The 20,897-nt window shown below is 37.0% G+C and overlaps 1 protein-coding gene across 8 annotated transcripts in view; it reads left to right on the forward strand.

Moving 5' to 3' along the window:
- The window catches only part of agfg1a (ArfGAP with FG repeats 1a), a 39,279-nt gene that overhangs the window by 16,669 nt on the left and 1,713 nt on the right, over nt 1-20,897 (forward strand). For 2 of the 8 annotated variants that reach the window (XM_067450334.1, XM_067450335.1), the window contains exons 2-14: nt 8,797-8,890; nt 11,453-11,568; nt 11,892-12,054; nt 13,648-13,807; nt 14,402-14,521; nt 15,234-15,305; nt 16,244-16,447; nt 17,400-17,559; nt 17,638-17,717; nt 17,801-17,905; nt 18,440-18,487; nt 20,404-20,553; nt 20,709-20,794. In XM_067450334.1, the coding sequence (XP_067306435.1) occupies nt 8,797-8,890; nt 11,453-11,568; nt 11,892-12,054; nt 13,648-13,807; nt 14,402-14,521; nt 15,234-15,305; nt 16,244-16,447; nt 17,400-17,559; nt 17,638-17,717; nt 17,801-17,905; nt 18,440-18,487; nt 20,404-20,553; nt 20,709-20,794 (1,558 nt within the window). Of the gene's footprint in view, nt 1-8,796; nt 8,891-11,452; nt 11,569-11,891; nt 12,055-13,647; nt 13,808-14,401; nt 14,522-15,233; nt 15,306-16,243; nt 16,448-17,399; nt 17,560-17,637; nt 17,718-17,800; nt 17,906-18,439; nt 18,488-20,403; nt 20,554-20,688; nt 20,795-20,897 lie in introns of all 8 variants that reach the window. The other 6 variants (XR_010906723.1, XM_067450336.1, XM_067450337.1 and 3 more) reach the window with 6 other exon arrangements.

Raw genomic sequence — 20,897 nt, forward strand, 5'->3', positions numbered from 1 at the left:
TAATGCACGGATCCTATTGACACACATTCGGCTTCTTTCCCCAACTTATATCATTAACTTAAAGGGATAGTTCACTTTAAAATGATTTCTTCAGCTGAACACAAGAGAAGATATTTTGATGAATGTCAGTAACCAAACAGTTAACTGGAACCATTGACTTCCATAGTAGGAAAAAAAAATACTATGGAAGTCAATGGCTCCAGTTAACTGTTTGGTTACTGACATTCTTCAAAATATATTCTCTTGTGTTCAGCTGAAGAAAGAAATTCATACAGGTCTGAAACAACTTGAGGGTGAGTAAAGGATGACAGAACTTTCATTTTAAAGTGAACTACGCCTTTATAATAATAATAATAATAATGCGTTCGATTTATATAGCGCTTTTCAAGGCACTCAAAGCGCTTTACATAGAAGGGGGGAATCTCCTCAACCACCACCAATGTGCAGCATCCACCTGGATGATGCGACGGCAGCCATTTTGCGCCAGAACGCTCACCACACACCAGCTGATTGGTGGAGAGGAGACCGAGTGATGAAGCCAATCAGAATAGGGGGATGATTAGGAGGCCATGATGGACAGAGGCCAATGGGCAAATTTGGCCAGGATGCCGGGGTTACACCCCTACTCTTTTTCCGAAAGACATCCTGGGATTTTTAATGACCACAGAGAGTCAGGACCTCGGTTTAACGTCTCATCCGAAAGACGAAAGCATAACCGACTGGGTTTACATGAATACTCATCAAGACAGCCATTTCGACATAACTGAAGTAGCCTATTAAAATCATTCAGATATTACGTGCCATTGCGATATGTACATTTGCGATATTTTGATAATTCCGATATATTGCATAGCCCTAGAAATGAACTTTATACATAGATTGATGGATGGATGGATTGATATTTGTGAGTTCTTGTGCATACAAATACAAAACAATCCATGCCAATAATAGTGAATGAGATCCTGTGTTTTTTTCAAGTAATTGATGTTAGTGCTTTTTCATTGTGATTTTTTTTAATTTTTTTAATTTTAAATATTTTAATATTGACCATTGATTATTGGTTGTTTGTCGTCATAACCTGAAAATAATTATCAACAGATAATCATCAACAGCTTCTGCCTCAGCACTTTATCAAATCTGTTTGATTTTATTCAGCTCTGTGTTTGTGATATGATAATAGTGATTTTGCTATATTTCCTCTCCTCTGACGTGAACCTTAACCACACCCTCAAATCTGTGCATTTATAATCACTGGCATTTTGCTGTCTTGCTTGTACATGTGACTATGATTGAACATGTATGTTTCTTAAACAGGAAGTGTATGTCAAGTATTTGCTGCTGCGTCAGCAGCATGTGTTCTGCATGTGCACAGGAAGTGGGAATGGTAGGACAGGAAGTACACATTGTCCTCTCGCTTCTGTGTGTGTGTGTGTGTGTGTGTGTGTGTGTGTGTGTGTGTGTGTGTGTGTGTGTGTGTGTGTGTGTGTGTGTGTGTGTGTGTGTGTGTGTGTGTGTGTGTGTGTGTGTGTGTGTGTGTGTGTGTGTGTGTGTGTGTGTGTGTGTGTGTGTGTGAGATAGAGAGAGAGCGAGAGACACCGTGTGTAAGAAGGTGATTGCTCCACTCAGACTTGTCAGATATTCACTTAATTTGATAGATTAATTTGAAAGAACTCTATATCATATGATTATCTATGATTATTGATAAAACATTTTGTGGCTTAAACTATTAAGAATATATTTTCTCATCATTAAATTGTTTAGCATATGTCAAATTCCAGTAAATTAAAAAAAATGAATTGACCAGAATTCACCCTATACTGTATATTATCAGTGTAATATCAGCTAATAATCACACTTCTCTCAAAATATGAGGACCAACATCACTGAGTAAAGCCATCTCAGGTCTCGTATCTGAACTGTTATTTCCTTTCATGAATCTCTCGATACACGTATCTTTTGGCAAGGAGGGTTACCTGAGTAGAGATTGGGTGAAGTTAAGCTACCCACAAACACTTCCCTGTTAGTTTTATTTCAGGGTCAGTCACTGGGTAAACGCATTCCACCACAGGGTGGGTCCATCTGTCTCTCGCACTCTCTCTCAGGTCTTCTGTCTTCCGATCACTCACTTTCACAGCCTCTCATCTTCTCTCATCTCTCTCTCTCTCTCTCTCTCTCTCTCTCTCTCTCTCTCTCTCTCTCTCTCTCTCTCTCTCTCTCTCTCTCTCTCTCTCTCTCTCTCTCTCTCAGGTCTTCTGTCTTCCGATCACTCACTTACACAGCCTCTCTCTCTCTCTCTCTCTCTCTCTCTCTCTCTCTCTCTCTCTCGCTCTCCCTCCCTCCCGCATACTCTTTCTTTGTCTTTATTTATTTTCTGCATTCTGTCTATCTTGTTTCCTTACTCACTGATATACACCGCAGGTCTTGTCTTGATTTTAGTCACACAGTGTTGTTTAGGCATGTGACATTTCCTTTTAGCTGGTTTTACCGTTGCTTTTATTAAATGTTATGATGAAAGCTTTTTTATATTAAGCTGTAATTGTTTTATTAAACTGATAAGGCACTGAAGGCTATGCTGTATGATGTCATGGCTATTTGTTTGTTTTAGGTGTGTGTGGCGCTTGTAGTTGTTATTAATAAAAAAAAAAAGTATTATAAAGATTAATATGAAGTGAGTTGTGCAATGTTGCAATCTGATGATTTTTTTTTTAAATTTATGCATGAATTTGAACAAAAAATATTTTTATATTTACATTATAGATATACAGATCAATTTGGTGTCCTTGCTGAATAAGTTATAATTTCTTTAAAAAAAATTCTTACTGTCCCCAAAAAATCTTGTATAATATCAATTGCTGATTTCTATTTTTATTGTGTATACATGTAACTCTTTTTGTAATTCCGCTTTTGCGATGAAGATGCTGACGTGGCATTAAATAAAACTACTGATACTGTTTCTATCCCCAAACTTTTGAATGGTATTAATATTTTTCTGCAGACATCCTGTATCAGATGTTTTTTTTGGTTTTGCATGTGCGCGTGTTTGTGGGTTTGTTGATGACTTCCATTGAAGTATGTGTTCAGAAGAAATTTCAGCATTTTAGCTGAAAGTTTTAACTGGCTGTGATTTCTTAAGAGGAACTAAAGCATTGCGCAAACTCTCTGACACCCACACAGACTTCATAAACGTGCATATTTCTCTTTCTCTCTCTTTTTCCCATTCATTATCACTGTAGAGGTGACTGGCCACTCGCCCAGTTTCTGACCCATTTTCCCCTAGCCCATAATCCACCTGCTCAGAGCATCATCAAACACACACAACCCCAATACAGCCACCAATCACACATCACACTCGTGGCTTTTCTCATTACTGAAACCAGATGCGGCATCTGCTGGCTCACCCGGTGTGTGAAGTTGATGCCAGAGCTTCTCACCATCACCTCAAAATGGCTTTCTCACACGCTACTCTTAAAGGTTAAGTGTTGCCCTTAAGCACTGTTAGCTAACTTTCCATCTCAAACATTAAACAAAACATCGGCGCTCTTTTGAACGCTGCTCTTGTGTGGCAGGACTATAGTCAAATAAAAACCCTCTGAACAAATACTAGTAACACAGTACACGTGGGATCAGGCTTGTGTTTCCCTTCGTGTTTTTGTGACTATGTGTGTCAGGGTCATTCAGTTTGGCAATGCTGCCCAACATAGGTGTAAATCTATCTAGTGGTGTCCTGAATCTTAATCCAAATAATGTTCAGTTGTCCTGGTGATTTGGAGTAAATCTTTTTGTGTCATTTCTGACTGGCAATTACTGGCTGTGATTATTGGACAGCTGTCTCTGCAAGCCCCGTCCTTAAGATAACACAGTGTTGGCCAGTGCCTGATGTGCTATGTCTGATGCTTCTTGTCTATGTCAAGGGTGAAGTGTGTCGTCCTTTTGCCTGATGAAATTAGGACCTCCTTTTTATAGAATGCAGGCTGAATAACAAGAGACTGTTCGCTCACTTTGAGGTTGATCCCATTTCACTGCAGCCAGTTCAGGGGATTTTTTTAAAAGTCACCATTGAGTCGAAATAGACATTTTGTCCTTTTTTTAATGGAATATTGCATTACTTATAAATGATTTTATCCATGTACATCATCATTATTATTAATTTAAACTAATGTGCCATTGTAATAATCTTGAATTAAACTAACTTTTCCCTCCCTCTTGTAGCTCTTATCTTTTCTTATCGTGAAGAGAAGACATGTTTTCCAGGGCACTTTTTGCTCACAGAAATGGCACACCAGAATGATCCAATCAATTCCTGATGGACAAAATCAAGTCCCGCCCTACAGTTTCACTCGGATATACCTCACAATAGGGAAGAAAAGACTGCCCCCGCAAACATGAAATACAAGTCTTTAAGAAAGGCAGTGTTTATTTTAAAGTTGCCATGAAACGGAAGTTGAGGTGGTCTTTTTCTCCTTATTGTGTAGGTACTTATTGTTTTTCTCTTATGTATATCCGAGTGAAACGGAGAGAAAAATGTAGGACGAGGCTTGATTTCGTCCTCCTTGATTGGATCATTGGAAGTTGGGCGTTGCTAACAAAATGGAGGCAGATTTTTAATGGCCTCAGCGACAGGCGTCTGAGCCTGAGAGGCGGTGTCATGATAAATCCTGTCCCCCTGTGAAATCTTGTCCGCTGGTAGCGGTTTTAAATGCCTGATCAAAAGTTGTTATACATGGTTCTGGACAATCAATTGTTTAAAAATAACTAAATAATAAACTAATAAACTATGAATTCAATGCCATACTAAGTACACACGCAAAACATTTATTTGAAATATGTAATTGATTGCTATAATGGGAGCAAAAACATGTTCTGAATTATATACTTATATAAGCACTTATAGCTTCAGTTTAATACTACTAATATATGAAACATATGCTTTGTAAGACATTAAAGACTACTTTGGGGGTCCTTCGTCCTTCCTTGCGGACACGATTTCACAGGGGGACAGGATTTGTCATGACAGCGGCGCAGAAACAAGACAGAGAACGAGACTTCCCTATAGCCCCGCCCTCGTGTCATAGCACATGACCGGGAGAGAAGTCGTTTCGAGGGGGGATGGGAGGTTAATGTATTTGATTAAAGATTATAAGGGTAAATTATTATTATTTTTTTGTGAAGTGCACAGATAAATCATTTATAGTAAATACTACTATATTACATATAAAAATACAAATTGTAACATTTGATTTCATGCCGTCTTTAATAGCAAGGGTTAATGATGTCACCAACCCAGGAAGAAGCTTGTTGTAGTCCAAACTGGACATTTTTGTAGCTAATCAACTGCCATAACTTTAAAAGACAACATCTTCGTTTGCATTGAACTTTCAACAGTAACTTTGCAGATACTGTTTATACTCAAGCAGCAACATTACACACTAATTAAAGTTAAAAAAGTGAAATCGCATACAACCAGCCCTTTAAGGCAGAAAAAATTGCTCCACTGTAGAACACGTGGTTAAGGTGGAAAAACATTCAATTTTCTCACCTTTGTCAGATATCAACTCCGTCAGGGTTTTATGACTGTAGTTGGACAAATGTTCTCAAACGGTCTGTATAATGTGATTTAATAAGTGTTTTGCATATCGGGAATTCTTCTAATGCTGTTTCATGATTCTATTTACATAAACTGTATATTTGGCCTCAGTATTATTTGTCTTTAGTATTAACTCTGTCAGTATTTTACACTGTCATGTGAAGGTTTTTGTTTATTTTGAAATAAATGTCTTATTCTTTTTTTCAATTTATTGTGTAAATGTTAAAACATCACTGGAACTACATGTTGTCTTAATTACCTGAGAACATTGGTTTAATGTTTAACATTAAAAGGAGGGAGGAGAATTATTAAAGGGATTTAGAATCTGGGTTCTTCATAATAGTGTGAAAACAAACAAAAGATAAACTTTATTTTATGATTTAGATCTTTTGCTGAAAAAAAATGTGCATTGTTTTTGGATAGATTCGATTAAATTAGTATGCTTTATAGTGTGTCTGACGGAGTTGATTAATTAAGTTATAGAGTGAATATATCCAACTTTTTTGACAATTATTTGAGACTTTTGTCTATAAAATACCAATTTTTAATAGTGTAGTGTTCATTTTTATTTTTTAACATCTAAAACATGTTTGTCCCTTTTCTGAAGAATTAGTGATCTAATATGATAAAACAGCGCTACCTTATCCCACATACGTATGGCTGGAAGAAGTGGAAGCGCTATAGCTGCTGTTGTTATCCTTTTAGGAGCTCGACAACATCCTGCCAAATGAATTAATGTTAATGTATATTCATAGCACATTTGTATAATGATTAAAGGTTATGCTATGAGGCTGCTGAAGAATTAACATTAGTGAGATGGGAACTGGCAGTTTGAGTAAGTAAGACACTCAGCTTGAGTAAGTTTGTCGAAGCCGAATGGTTCTTAGTGGCCACGGTTACAAAATCCCAATCCCGTGCCAATGGCCCGCAGCAGGTCATGTGAATAATTTAGCATCTGGTCTAATCTTACCAAGGCCTTTCTGTTCATGCCCTTGAGAATTTATCACTGAATGCCTCATGTCACCATAGGAGGACACACACACACACACAATATGTATATTTATATAGTGTAGAGGAAGTTACAGGTGACATACCTAGTGGGAAGTTTTTTGGAGGGAATTTACCAGCGCACTTGCATTCATTCCCACATGCAAACAGCCGACAATTGTTCGTGCAGAAGTGTGTAGTGTCTTGATGTGCCTTTTGGGGTTTCTGAGGGGGTGTGTATGTGTAAATGGTGTTCTTAACATCTGTTGCAGCTCAGGTGTCAGATGAACCTGTTTCAGAGCAGAGGGATGGCAGAGTAGCTTTAATGTCTTTTCCATACTTACATGTACTACACACTCCCTCCCATTCCACTGACGTAGAAACAGGTGCGTGTTTCTTAAAGAAATGGTGCACCCCGAAAATGAGTGTATACCACGAAAAAGAGAAAATCAGGAGGTTTAGTAAATACATTTTCAGTATGGGCTGAACAGTTTCATTTAACTGCCTAAATGGTCTTCATGTTAGTTATCAGTATGGGCTGAACAGTTTCATTTAACTGCCTAAATGGTCTTCATGTTAGTTATTAGCATCATTAGATGAAAGAGAAAGGAAGAGATCAGTGGGTGGAAATAACAAAACGGATGCGTAAGAGAATCAGGGGCAGCATGTCCTCCAGTACACACACTTGGATCCCTAGAGAGCAAATCTGAGCACACTAACAGGGTAAATACAGGAAGGAAACAGGCTTTCTAATGGGCAGCCCATACACATGTTTACATTGCTCTTGGGCATTCAGAGATCAAGTGTTCAAAGATCATCATGAGTCTGTGGAATAAATGCACATGACCAGACTCAAAGACACTGGATCATCAGATGGCCATCCAGTTGTCTTCATAATTAGTTTGTTAATTATGAAGTTATTGTGGAAAGATATGTGTTGGGAAACTGTACTACCATTCAAATGTTTGGGGTCAGTAAGATGTTTTTAATTAATACTTTTATTCAGCAAGCATTAAATGAATCAAAGACATTTATAATTTAACAAAATATTTATATTTCAAATAAATTCTGTTTTTTCAAATCATCACAGAATTCTGAAAAGAATCCACCAGGGATACACAGAGCACAGAGGTTTGGCAGATACGATAATTATTTATATTTGAAAGCCAATAACCGATGTATTGGCTGATAAATCGAAATGTTGAAGTGCATGTCCCAAGTAGGGCTGTCAAATATTCTATTAGTTTTTCTTAAAACAAAAACAAAAAAAACAACTTCCTATGTTTACTGTGCTATACTTACTGAGACTTGTTACAGCACTTGCATAGTCTTGCCCCTTGTTGGTCTGATTGCTTGTATTGGATAAAAGCATCTGCTAAAATGTATTAAATGTAGCCTAAATAAACATAATAATTATACACCGTACACACATTATGTAAACATAAACTTTTGTTTTGGATGTGATTAATCATGATTAATCTTTGACTGCACAAGTCCCAAGCACTTCAACATAAATCAAACATAATACAGTAGAGTAGCCTAGTTTGAGCCACTGATCTATATAAAAGATAATAACCGCAGGTGGTTTCGAAGATGAAGAGCCATGGGCTCGAAATGTCTATGGTGAGGTCGTGAGAACAAAACATGTTTTTGGAGCTGTGGTGTGACAAATTGTACTTTTCTTTTTTAACTTTAATAATAAGAACATTGATTGCTAGAGCATTAAAGCCATCATATTAGAATGATTTCAATACAATAAACTTAATTATGACTAATATCAATTAGCTTCCTTCCTTCCATATTTTTTTTTTACTGCCATTTCACCAACTCAAAAAGTCTTAAACTCAAAGATAATCCAGAATTTCCAAGTCTAACAGTTAAGTACAACATCCTAGTGCCATTTATGTCGGCTCATTTTTTTAAAATGCGATCATTCCGATGTGATTTGAAGGCAGCATTAGCTCACCACCGCTCTCTTTACACTATCACTCTCTTCCACCCCCTCATACACACGTACACTCTCGTTCTCTCCACAGACAGACTTGGCGAGGTGCCGAGCAGTCTGAATTTGTCCTTGTCCTAGATCTGTGTGTAATAAGCAGGTTTGTAATGAAGAGTTAGAGCGAGAGGGAGCCGAAAAAAACTAATTCACACTACAGGAGATTTGCAACACTTTCCTTTATTTAATTAATTAATCTGTTACCTTTTTTTCCTCTTCCCTTCAGGCGAGGCCTGAATCCCCCCCACAGAGTGAAGTCTATCTCCATGACGACTTTTACGCAACAGGAAATTGAATTTCTACAGAAGCATGGAAATGAGGTAATTGATGATGCCATAGTCAAAGTGCAGTAATGTTTTTATTGACATCATCTCTGTGGACTGTGCGCTGCTATCTGGACGCCACTGAGTTTATGATTCACGAGGTCACACTCATACGTATATGATAAGATGACTGGAATTTCTGGAATTTTTTTATTTTTGAAAACTCCCTGCCTCAACAGTGATTTACACTGAATTGAGACAGTTGTTCTAAAAATAGTGTATGTATGTATGTATGTATGTGTGTATATATATATATATAGCTTTACAATAAGAAGCTTTAGAAGAAACAAAAGATGTGACCACTTTTCATCTCCCCCTTCCTTTTCTTAACATTCCTGGGATTTTTCCCAAGTCTCGTGAGGCCTGATTTCCAAGGATGAGCTGGAAATTATGTTGCGTGCCGAGGAGACTCTTATTTGAGCGCTCTGTCTCTCATTACGCACATGCTATAATCTCCCATTTAAACCCTGATGAACTTCAAGGATGATCTGTGTATGCGTATGCACACATATTGTTTTATGTGGGGCCAATATTCTGATCAGACAGAGGGTTTGGTTGGTGTATTAAATTCTCAGAGCATCTGTTAGTATGCTCTGAAATTCTGATTTGGTTTTCAACAATGAGGGCATGTCACGCAAACTGTTGAAGTTAACAGATCTTCAGTAATTCACTAATTTATCTAGCTTACTAAAAAGCATTTGCTACAAAAGTTTGATTGTACACAGTACACACACTACCATTCAAAATGTCAGTAAGAGTCAGTAAGACATTTTGGTAAAAAAATAAATAAATAATTATCTTATGTCTTATCTTATATGACCAAGGTTGCATTTATTCGAACAAAAATAGTTATATTGTGAAATATTATTATAACTTTAAAATAGTTATAACTTAAGTGATAACTTAAAATGTCATTTGATATTTATGTAGTTTTCAGCATCATTACTCCAGTCTTCAGTGTTACATAATCTTTCAGAAATCATTCTAATGTGCTGATTTGATGCTCAAGAAACATGTATTATTATAAATGTTGAAAACAGTTGTGCTGCTTCATAATATAAACTTACTGACCCCAAACTTTTGAACAGTAGTGCATGTATTGCAAGTATTTTAACCTGCCTTTTAAAAGATCATAAACCTATATATTCTAAGTATGATTTACTATTTTTTGCATTTATCATAGTTTTTTCCTGTGGTTTTAGGTCAAAACCCACCAGTTGTCACAAAAATATGGTACTATAACTTAAAAATGTCTTATAATTAGGGATACACTATATGTACCTTACTGTTTACTGACTGATATTATATATTTTTGTTCTTTTGTAATTTAACATATTGGTGGAAATTGGATATTTAATGTTGCAATTTCTTTTATTTTTATTTAAATGACCTTTTTCTGTCGTCTAACACTCACTTCAAATTTTTTAAAACACTAATAATTTAATTTGTTATATTGTTAAAGGTAATCTTTAGTAAATCTCAAAATTAGTCATCAGTATTTATACTGTATATTATAATTGTGATGGCTAAATTCACTTGTAGCATTTACTGTGTAAAAAAAAAAACTTGTTTGTTTTGTCATAAGTGTATCCATTTATTATCGGTCAAAACATTAAAATTATTCTCTTTTGTTTTTAGTATTTTGACTGTTTTTATCCCTAATAATGTGGCAATAAAACGTTGTTCCAAAAATGTATAATATATTTGATGGTATTCAGCATATACTGTGTATTTTGTAGTGGTTAGTATGCCATTCTGAAGCTTTGAAGGCAGATGCACTGATTCCTGGGTCAGTTTTAGCATTAAGCTCATGGATGAGCACAACCCAGCCTCTTTGGGGCCAGCACAAGTTCTTACAGACACAAAGTGTTAATACATTAATGTTTGAGGGTCATAGAGCCCTTCCCTGAGTGTCTGTAGGGCTTCTCATCACATTCAAGTGATAATGTGTGTCTTTACTCTGCTGTTGCTATACATAATTAATAAGCTGCTACCACTGTTTTCTTAAGGGTGTGTGTGTGTGTGTGTGTGTGTTTACACACACAAATGTGTGTCCGCATTGATTGTATCTAAATGGAGGCAGTGTCTTCTCTGCTGTGAGAGGCCACACACACACACACACAGAGCATGTCCTGCCTTACGCTTTGCCTATTAATTTATCAGTTGTGATATCTGAGATACGCATATGACTGCCCAGAAGAGTTTATTGGAAGGTTTTTTTTGTTTGTTTGTTTGTTGTTGTTTTTTCAAATGTTGTCTTGATATATTTGTTTCCTTCTTGAGAATGTGTGTGAGTGCATGTATTCAAAGCAAGACTTAACTAAGTATGAATGCCTGCATTGTTTTTCACACATGTGAGGCAGTGAGAAAGTGATGCTGAAGAATCTTTCTGTTCGTCTGTCTTTTCTCTAATAAACTGAAAATTAAAGGGACAGAGTTTCTCTAAAAGAGTCTTCTTCATGTTTTCTGAAATGTTTCACACATCTACGGTACATGTGTCATTTGAATGTCTGATGATCTTTTTCTCTCTTTATTTGTGTGTTTTTTATGCATATGCAGGCATGTAAACAGATATGGCTCGGCCTTTATGATGACAGAAACTTGGCCATCCCAGACTTCAGAGAACCTCAGAAAGTCAAAGAGTTTCTTCAGGACAAATATGAAAAGAAGCGATGGTGAGGAAGAGTACAGACTGAAATGTTCATTATGTTATATATTTAATTAAAACATATTTTGAAAATTACAAAAAAATTGTCATTGCAAACATTACCCCACTTAAACGAATAAGTGATTTGCATAGTCTTGACGTGCACTTCATTACATTTGATTTGTAATATGGGTTTATTTTTACCTGGTATTTCCTGAAACTTTCCCTTTGTTTATTGTACACCACTAAGTTTGGATTTGCATAGGCATTTTTTCTTGGTATCATAAAGATAAAATCAACACACCGTGGGTATGTGTGCTCTGCTCATCATTTAAATTTCTTTTCTCTCAGGTATGTTCCTCCAGAGCAGGCTAAGACTGTGGCGTCGGTTCATGCGTCTATCTCTGGTTCGTCTGCTAGCAGCACCAGCAGCACTCCAGAGGTCCGACCTCTCAAAACATTACTGGAGGAATCAGTACCCAGTTTACACTTTAGCAAAAACACACCCAGCCAGGTAACAAAACTCATATATGCAAAACCATTTCGTTTTCAGTTATACTTCTATTCAGCAAGGATGTATTAAATTGAACAAAAATTGATGATTACAAAAGATTTATATTTCAAATAAATGCTATTATTTTGATTTGGTGTTAGTTTATTGTACACACAGGTGATACACTCATCACGATTCAATACAAATATTTTCTTATATACAAATCTACGGTACTTCACTCGCGATACGATATTTATCACAATATTTTATACCAAAATAAATTAGATGTTTGTATGTGTGTATATATATATATATATATATATATATATATATATATATATATATATATATATATATATATATATATATATATATATATATATATATATATATATATATATATATATATTAATGTAGTAATGTCAGTGAAACTTTTTTTTTTTCTAATGCCGTACTCTCCAAGGGCACGTTATGTTCCTCCTCTCCTGCTATTAATACACCATATAACAATACATCAACTTAAATGCTTTGAATAATCATACTACAAAAACTAAATGTAATATGGTGATTTAAATTATGTTGAGTGACCCTTTAAATGATGTTCGTGCTTTCACTTTGAGGAGTGTCATTCCGGCAAGCGTGTCTGCTTCAGATGATCGATGCAATCAGTCACAGTTCTTATCTCAAGAAAGCTTGTCAAAAAGACTATTCCCAAACTGTAAAAGATTAGTTCTGCATTTACTCACTCTCATGTTGTTTAAGCATGTCACGCAAGCATTTGAACGTCTGTGTTTACTGCGGTTTATGTGTCGTTGTAAATCTGTTCATCATATAAAGCCACGTGTCTCTTTAAAAGACTTGGATTTGGATTGCCTCACTCGACCTATTGCTTTTACGATGCCTTCGAATTTTTGGGGGATATTTTAAGTTTGAGAGAAATGAACTTTAAATGGATGTACAGAAATCTTTCTCTGGTTTCTTGAAAAATATCTGCATTTGTTTTGACTTTAAATGTAGCCTTATAGGTTTGAAACGGCATGAGAGTCAGTACATGATGACAGAATTTATATTTTTGAGGGAATTATACCTTATGAATAATGTAAGCTGAGACTTTGATAAAACTAACTCTATATCTAGAATCATATAGTTTCAGTCATCAATGAATATGTTGTCGCATTTTTATATTGTGATATCAATATACAATGTATCGTTACATCCCTACATTTTATATTAATCACTGAAATCAGGGTTTCCACAAACAATATTAAGCAGCACAGCTGTTTTCAATGTTGATAATCATAAGAAATCTTTCTTAATCATAAAATAATCATATTAGAATGATTTCTGAAGGATCATGTGATCCCAAAAACTGGAGTAAGGATGCTGAAAATTCAGCTTTCATCACAGGAATAAAATTTTAATTTTTTTTTAAAATCTATTAAAGTAGAAAACAATTATATTAAATTGTTATAATACTACTTGTTATATTAGTGAGCATAAGAAACTTATTTTAAAAACATTACCGACCCCAAATTATATTAGTGTTTAAGATGAAATCAATATAGCTCTTTACTTTCTTAACACAAGTTCCTGGTCTTATTTTGTCCCTCTCAGTCTCCGGTTGTGTCACGCGCTCAGCTGGCCCACCAACAGTATCAGGACAGGAAGTTTGATCTGCTCAGCGAACTGGGTGGCGACATATTTGCAGGTCCGCATTCGCAATCCACAGGCAACGCAAACTTTGCCAACTTTGCACATTTCAACAATCATTCGGGTAAGAACACACTCAACACTACAACAAACCACCCATTTAAAAAGCAGTAGTTTAACGTTCAGGACTACTCTTAGGGCCGTCATGTGGCCTGGTTTCCCATCATGCTGCACTAGACTTATTCACAGTGTTGACACAGTCACAGAACCCCCCATGAAATATAAAACCACTAATGCTTATCGTCTCTTGAGTAATAGTCTTAAGTTTAATTGTTAATTCCAGTGACTAGGTCCAGAGGTCTGTATGGCTGGATTTTGAGCAAGTCCGTAGAGGTTTTCTTTTCATGCCATCTTTTTTTTTTTTTTTTTTTTTTTTTTTTGTCTGCATGTAAATTCTTTACTGTGGGTTTGTTTTAGCAGGTTTGTTCCACTTTATATCCATGTTTAATGTCTTCATACGCAACCAGTGTTTAAGTCAGCTAAATTTACACGATTTTATTTGGACTGAAATGTGAGAATTAATTGAATTTTTGCCTGAAAAGAAATTAAATTGACCTAAACGCTGGACACGTTCATCCCATCGTTTCATTCCTGTTCCACTGTTATTCCTCATCCCATTTTCTGTTTGTGTTTGTTTGTTTGTGGTGGACCCCAACAGCACAAAATGCGAATGCTAATGCAGACTTTGCCAATTTTGATGCGTTCAAAAGTTCTGCTCCTCCAACCACAGCGCCATTTCCATCAGCTCCACAGGACTCATTTCAGCGCACACAACCAGGTATAACACAAACACACAGCCAGGCACATGAACATCCATTTACCTCAATCCTCTCCTTAAGAAATGACTCCTTGTCCAAGTTGTGCTGTAGACTTAGAAATGTGATTTTCAAAGTCGTTCTGTTTGTCTTTTTTTTTTCCATTGCTGACTGTTCACATTGTCGCTTCTCAACCATTCTTTCTTGTTATCAAAGTTTTGTTTTAATTGTACATTTAATTTTCTCTAATAAAAAAAATATATATTTTATTATATTCTGTCATTTCAGTTTCTCACTGTATCAGCGTGGCTTATTTTTCCTCTTTTTTTAATTGAGCAATTTTATTCAGAAATAATCAATTAAATTGATCAAAAAGGATTGTAAAGACATGTATAATGTCATAGAAGATTTCTATTTCATATGCAGTAAATGCATATTTATATTAATCAAATAATCATGAAGGATTACGAGTGCCTGAAAGATCATGTGACACCTCTTTTTAATTTTGAAATATATTAGAAAACAAAACATTGTAAATTGTAAAAATATTTAATAATATTACTTTTTTACGGTATTTGATCAAATAAATGCAGCCTGTGTGAGCATACAAGGCTTCTTTCAAAAACATTATAATTGACCCCAAACGTTTATTAATTTATTACTTTTACTTTTTTCTTTCCTGCTTTTCTTAACATACCTGCTCTGTCATTCACTCATTTCCTTTGCGTACGTCAGTGTACAACAGTCTCCCATTTAGTCGCAGTGTGGGCGAGTTTACCTCATCGCTGCCTCCACAGGCCATGCACAGTAAGTCACAGCTTGTGTGTATGTGTCTTGTGCACACGCTAACCCACCCTGTTAACTTGTTTGAAGTGGTTTTCTGACACTATCAAGCAGTGGTGTAAAATCTGACTTTCCTTATGTAGCTCCTTTAGGAATTCTCCTGAGATATCTCTCTGATTTGAAGGACACTCTTGATCAATGTGCCCTCTGAGCTGCGTGCTTCTGTTGTTGCTCCTGTTTAGACGGAAAAATGTGGATAAAGCTGACCCGTGTAGGGAAAATGTCTTGAATATGAGCTAATTGAATGCTTTGGGTCACATTCAGCTCTTACTCTTATAATGAAGAAAATGCATTATTCTTGAGCTTAAGAGAAAAAACAAAGCAAATCTTTATATTTTGTTATCATTTTAATAATAAAATAAACATTAAATTAAATTACACTTATGTAATATAAGTTGAATTAAAAATATAATTGACACCTTGCACTATACAATACAGATTATTAGAAAGCAGCAAAATAATGACAATTCGGTGATGCAAACCGATGCAATTCAGCTTTAAAAGGACAATAGTCATTGTTCAGCTAAAGTCGGTTACGTTGTAAAGATCAAGTATTAAAGTATTTAATTTCATCTATAAAGCAGTTCTGTAGAAAACAGTAAAGTCATCGTCCAGCTCAGTTCAGTTCTCATCCGATAGTGTCAATGCAGTCAAATCAATAATATTGTGGAATATTAAGTGTCCTCCAACTAAGCAAGCCAGAGGCAACAGTGACAAGGAACACAAACTCCATCTTATTAAATAGTTTGGGTTTACCGTTTAAAAAAACTGCCCAAAAACTAAATGTTTGAAATAGCCTTTCTGCTGTGTTGTTGTGGAGCAAAACTTAGAGGGAACATTGCTCTTTAATCTTTTCTCTCCCTCTGTCACATACTTGCTCATCCTTTCTTTTTCTCCCACAGGTAGCTCATCAGGACTAGCTAATGCCAACTTTGCGAACTTCGATAACTTCCCCAAATCGTGCAGTGCTGATTTTGCCTCGTTTAGCTCCACCCAGAGTAACTCTGTGGTGGAGGGGTCTAAAGTGGAAGCAGCCAGTGTCCCTGCGGACCGATACGCAGCCCTTGCCGACCTAGACAACATATTTAGCACCAAACCTGAGCAAGGTACATTTTCACACACTCTTTACAGCTCATATTTATCTTTCTTTTCTCAGTATAGAAAGCACCAAATTTAAAAATAATTTCACATTTCTACCACATTAATGACCCAGTTTAAATACAGATTCATCTTCCCAGGGCTAAGGTACCCCTTTAAAAGACTGAAAAGATGTTTTGGGTGCACCCAGTAGTAAAAAAAACATAAAGTCTAAAGGGGAGTCTGCTAATCTTGTACATGAGCTAAAACTTTATCATGGCCAGTTCTGCACTTACTTTCGAAAGTCTGTGGGACAATTTGAGGAGCGTCTCTAGAGACGGTAACGTTAGCACCTCATCTGACGCGATAAACACACTTCAGGAACCAATCAATCGGGAGCAGATTGAGAGTTTCCAGTTGAGTCACATTATAAACATTTATGTGCCACAGACATACAGAGGGCAACACATGCACTTTCCATAATCGAGAACATAAGGTTTAGGAAAAAAATCAATGATTTATAAAAGGTTATTGCTGTGTGTAAACACAGTAGTAAACACAACTGCAGGTGCACAGCTTTAACAAGAACTACTGCTGTAATCTCATGAGAAATGCCATACCTGGCAAAGGTTAATGTTGATTGAATAGCTCGTGACATCAACTGGACATTTAGTCATCTTTGTTTCCTTGTATGTGATTGGTTGAAGCCGTTTCTATCGCCGCTAGAGTAAAAAAAAAAATCGACATCTAAACAAAAAAAAAAGTTTTTTTTTTTTTGCCGCAACACATTCGCGTTCGGTGTGGAAGCACTCATTAAACAAACAGCTGATCAAAAAAATAAAGTCAAAATCGTGTCCAGTGTGAAAGGGCTTCACATCAGTTTGTTCTTTGGTTTTGCTTATAGGGGCCTTTAGAGTCCTTTGCATTAATGTGTGCTGGGGTCCATGTGCACAAATAACCAATGTCTGTCTCCCTCCACAGGTGCGAGTTCAGCCCCTCCATCGGCAGGTGTGGGTCCGCCCCCTCCACAGGCAGCTGCATTGGGCGGCGATCGCTACTCTGCTCTAGCTGGACTGGACACTGTCTTTTGCTCCTCAGCTCCAAATGTGAGTGGCTACAACACTGCCACCACAACACAAGGGTAAGACTATAAAGAGACCTGTTTCTTTTCCTATCATCGTCTTTTTCTCGGCCATGTTGAACTATTTTTCTCATTCAGGTCTATGTTTGGATCCTCTACAACTGTTGCTCCAGCTCAACCACAACAGGGTTTACCCAGCATGCTTCAAGGTTTTGCAGGTAATTGTCTTTCAGGTCTATTGGAGATTTCCATTCTGCCGCCTTCATCACATCTCCTACATCTCGATTGCGTTTTCTAACAGGGCCTTCAACGAATCCATTTGTCGCTCCCGGGGCTCCGCAGGCCACTAACCCATTTCAGACCAATGGGAGAGGAGCAGCACCAGGAGTGGGCATGGCCACTGCAGGTATAGGCGTAGCTTACATTTACCTGCTAAACCTAAACGAGTCGATCGGTCAAACCCGGCGATTATTCGCAGGGAATCTCCTCTTAATTCACAGCAGGCTTTGTCCTCGGTGTCGAAAGAGTTTAAGACATGAGAAGCAGCTCTTGTTTTGAGTCTCATTATTTATTTAACACACCAGAGGGCTTTGTGAAGAGTTTTAAGTGGGTCAGATACGCCCAGTCTCCATGCTAGGAGCTAACAGCTTGAGATCACACACACACACACACACACACACACAGACACACACACACACACACACACACACACACACACACTAGATACAAAGGCACTGCAGAAGAGCAGCAGATATTTCTATATCCCTGCGGCAGATATTCATGTTTCAGAGAGAGAAAGAAAAAGGCAGAAAGGAAGGGCGTCTTTATTTAAATGTGAATAAGAAGGAGATTTTAAAGCCAAAAATTAGAACTAAAAATCAAGTGTGCGCTGCCAGTCTGCAACTGATGGTCTTGTTTGTGTTCCTGACATGCTGTTCAGACATGTTAGGACCCCTGCAGGGTCAGGCTTACCCTGCGGCACACTTTGGTATGTCTATCTCTCTCTTTCTCTCTTTCTCTCATTATCTCTTATTTCTCTTCCTTTTATGGGGCTTAGCATTGACATAGACTAGCAGGATAATATAAATCTCAATGACTACAATTCTTTGGCCATCCTTACATTTTGACCCCATTAAAGAAGAGTGTGCTTGTGTTGTCTTTCATCTGAGGTGGATGTATAAGATAATATGTTGTCTTATTATCCTTTGCATTAGTATTCCATGTCTCCAGCTGTGACAGAAAATTAACCAAAATGCATGTTCATTCAGTAGGCAATTAAAAATAATAGATTTCATTAGATACAAAATATCAAACCAAGTGGCATCTGCAAACAAATAATGTCAGAGCTTTTTTCAGAACCAACTTTAGCCCTGTTTCCACCAAAGTTACCCTGAACAATTTGTCCCAGGAACTCTTTTTCCCTCAGACCTGCTACTGTCTAAAGTACCTTGAAGATTAGTCCGGTGGCGTAGGAGTCTTTCCTGTTCCCACTAGATTTCGCCCTGCGCAAATAAACCTAATAAAGCCTGAATCTCATCGACTATCCATTGGTCTTTTTTTTTAAAACTCCATTGTTGATTTGAATAACAAACAACTCTTACTGCACGCACCACAACAGTCTTTTAGGTTGAAATAAAATTCTGTGTGAGCTCAACCAATCAGCATGTTCAACACCCAAATCCCATCCCCAAAAGTTCCTGAACTTTGAATTAGTACTAGCTTACAAGCAGGGCTGTTTTGAGAGAAAATCTTTACCCGGAACTTTATAGACCCCAGTACCTGCAGTCAAAACACCGATTACCACCCCAAAGTCCCTAGTTCCTGGGGAAAGTTCCTGTGGTGGAAATGCAGCTTTTTATACTTTATACATCTTATAAACTTTATTTCAAATTCCAAAACTTGTCACGACAATTGAAGTTAAAGGAACACACCGACTTTTTGGGACTTATTCATCGTCCATACATACCATTTTTATCTCTGTGCCTCCCATAACTCTGACGCACCCACCGCTGGCCTAGCTTAGCACACAGACTGAAACGGATCCATCCAGCATACGGCTCAATGAGTGACAAAAGAACGCCAACATTTTACTATTTACATGTTGTGATGTGTGTAGTTACGTTGAAAAGTTGTGATTTTCTAGGCCGATATGTCAAGAAACTATTCTCTTATTCCTGTGCAATAATCAAGGAACTTTGCTGCCGTACCATGGGTGCAGTGGCGCAATGATATTACCCAGCGCCTAAAAAATGTTTGGACTATTTTCAGGTGTAATATCATTGTGCTGCTGCACCCATTGTACGGTACCAAAGTTCCCTAACTCTGGGAGATACGGTGAATAAGCTAAAGTCCCAAAAAGTTGTCGTGTTCCTTTTAAAGAGAAATACGTTTAAAGGACCGGGGACTGTCATATTTTACAGTGTCCAGTCTTACACATAATCCTGTCACTTTTGATCAATTTTATTTTTGTATATGTGTTTATATATTATGAACTGTTTGTTGTTTTTGTGCTGTGGGCTGTGTATTGTTTCTTTCCTCCTTCTTCTGCAGTAGTGCTTTTGTCATGTTTGTCATCTGCTCTACCAATTTAGTGACAATTTTCTGTACTCAGGATAAAAATAGTCAACATGACCCTATTTACTGGTCTTATTTTGAATGTATCAGTGCGTGTCTCTTGAGGTTTGTCTTCTAAATTTAAATTGAAATTAAAATGTAGTAAATTTCAGAGTGGAGAGTTGGAAAAAAACATTAAGCTCTGTGTCTTAATTTAGTTTGTATGTTTTCCCTTTCAAATCCACTGGTAAATATTATGTTAATTGCTGTTTATTAAAGATTCTTTTTCAGTGAAGTTGAGCATGATGTTGAAACTGAGATGTTAACGCACAGCTCTTTTGTGTCCCGTAGCCTCTTTCGGTCCACCGTCCATGAGCATGCCCACTGGGTTTGTAAATGCTGCTGCATACAACCTTCCCACCAGCTTCAGTGGAAACTTCCAGCAAGCATTTCCTGGACAGGCGTTCGCCCAGCCGCATGCGTATCCCCAACAACCCAACGGTAGGGGCAGAGAAAAGACTTTAAGGCCATCATATGACTTTTACAACTCAGTCCACCATTATGCAGCTTTTTGTAGAGTATTTCAGCTGTACTTCAGCAAAAAAAAGATTTTCACATGTTCACATTTTTTTGTAGTCACATATTTGTTTTGTTAGGAGGTTTTGCTGCCTTTGGTCAGGGTAAGGTCGCTCCATTCGGGCAGAACATGACGGCACCTGGAGTAACCAACAATCCCTTCCTGGTGCGTTAAATAACACATCTTTACAAGATTGCAAATGTTGTTGTTTTTTAAATGACTTTAATGAATAAAGTATAATAATTACATTTCTTTTAAAGTTTTTATT

The sequence above is a fragment of the Pseudorasbora parva genome, chromosome 8, assembly GCF_024679245.1.
Source record: "Pseudorasbora parva isolate DD20220531a chromosome 8, ASM2467924v1, whole genome shotgun sequence".
Taxonomy (NCBI): domain Eukaryota; kingdom Metazoa; phylum Chordata; class Actinopteri; order Cypriniformes; family Gobionidae; genus Pseudorasbora; species Pseudorasbora parva.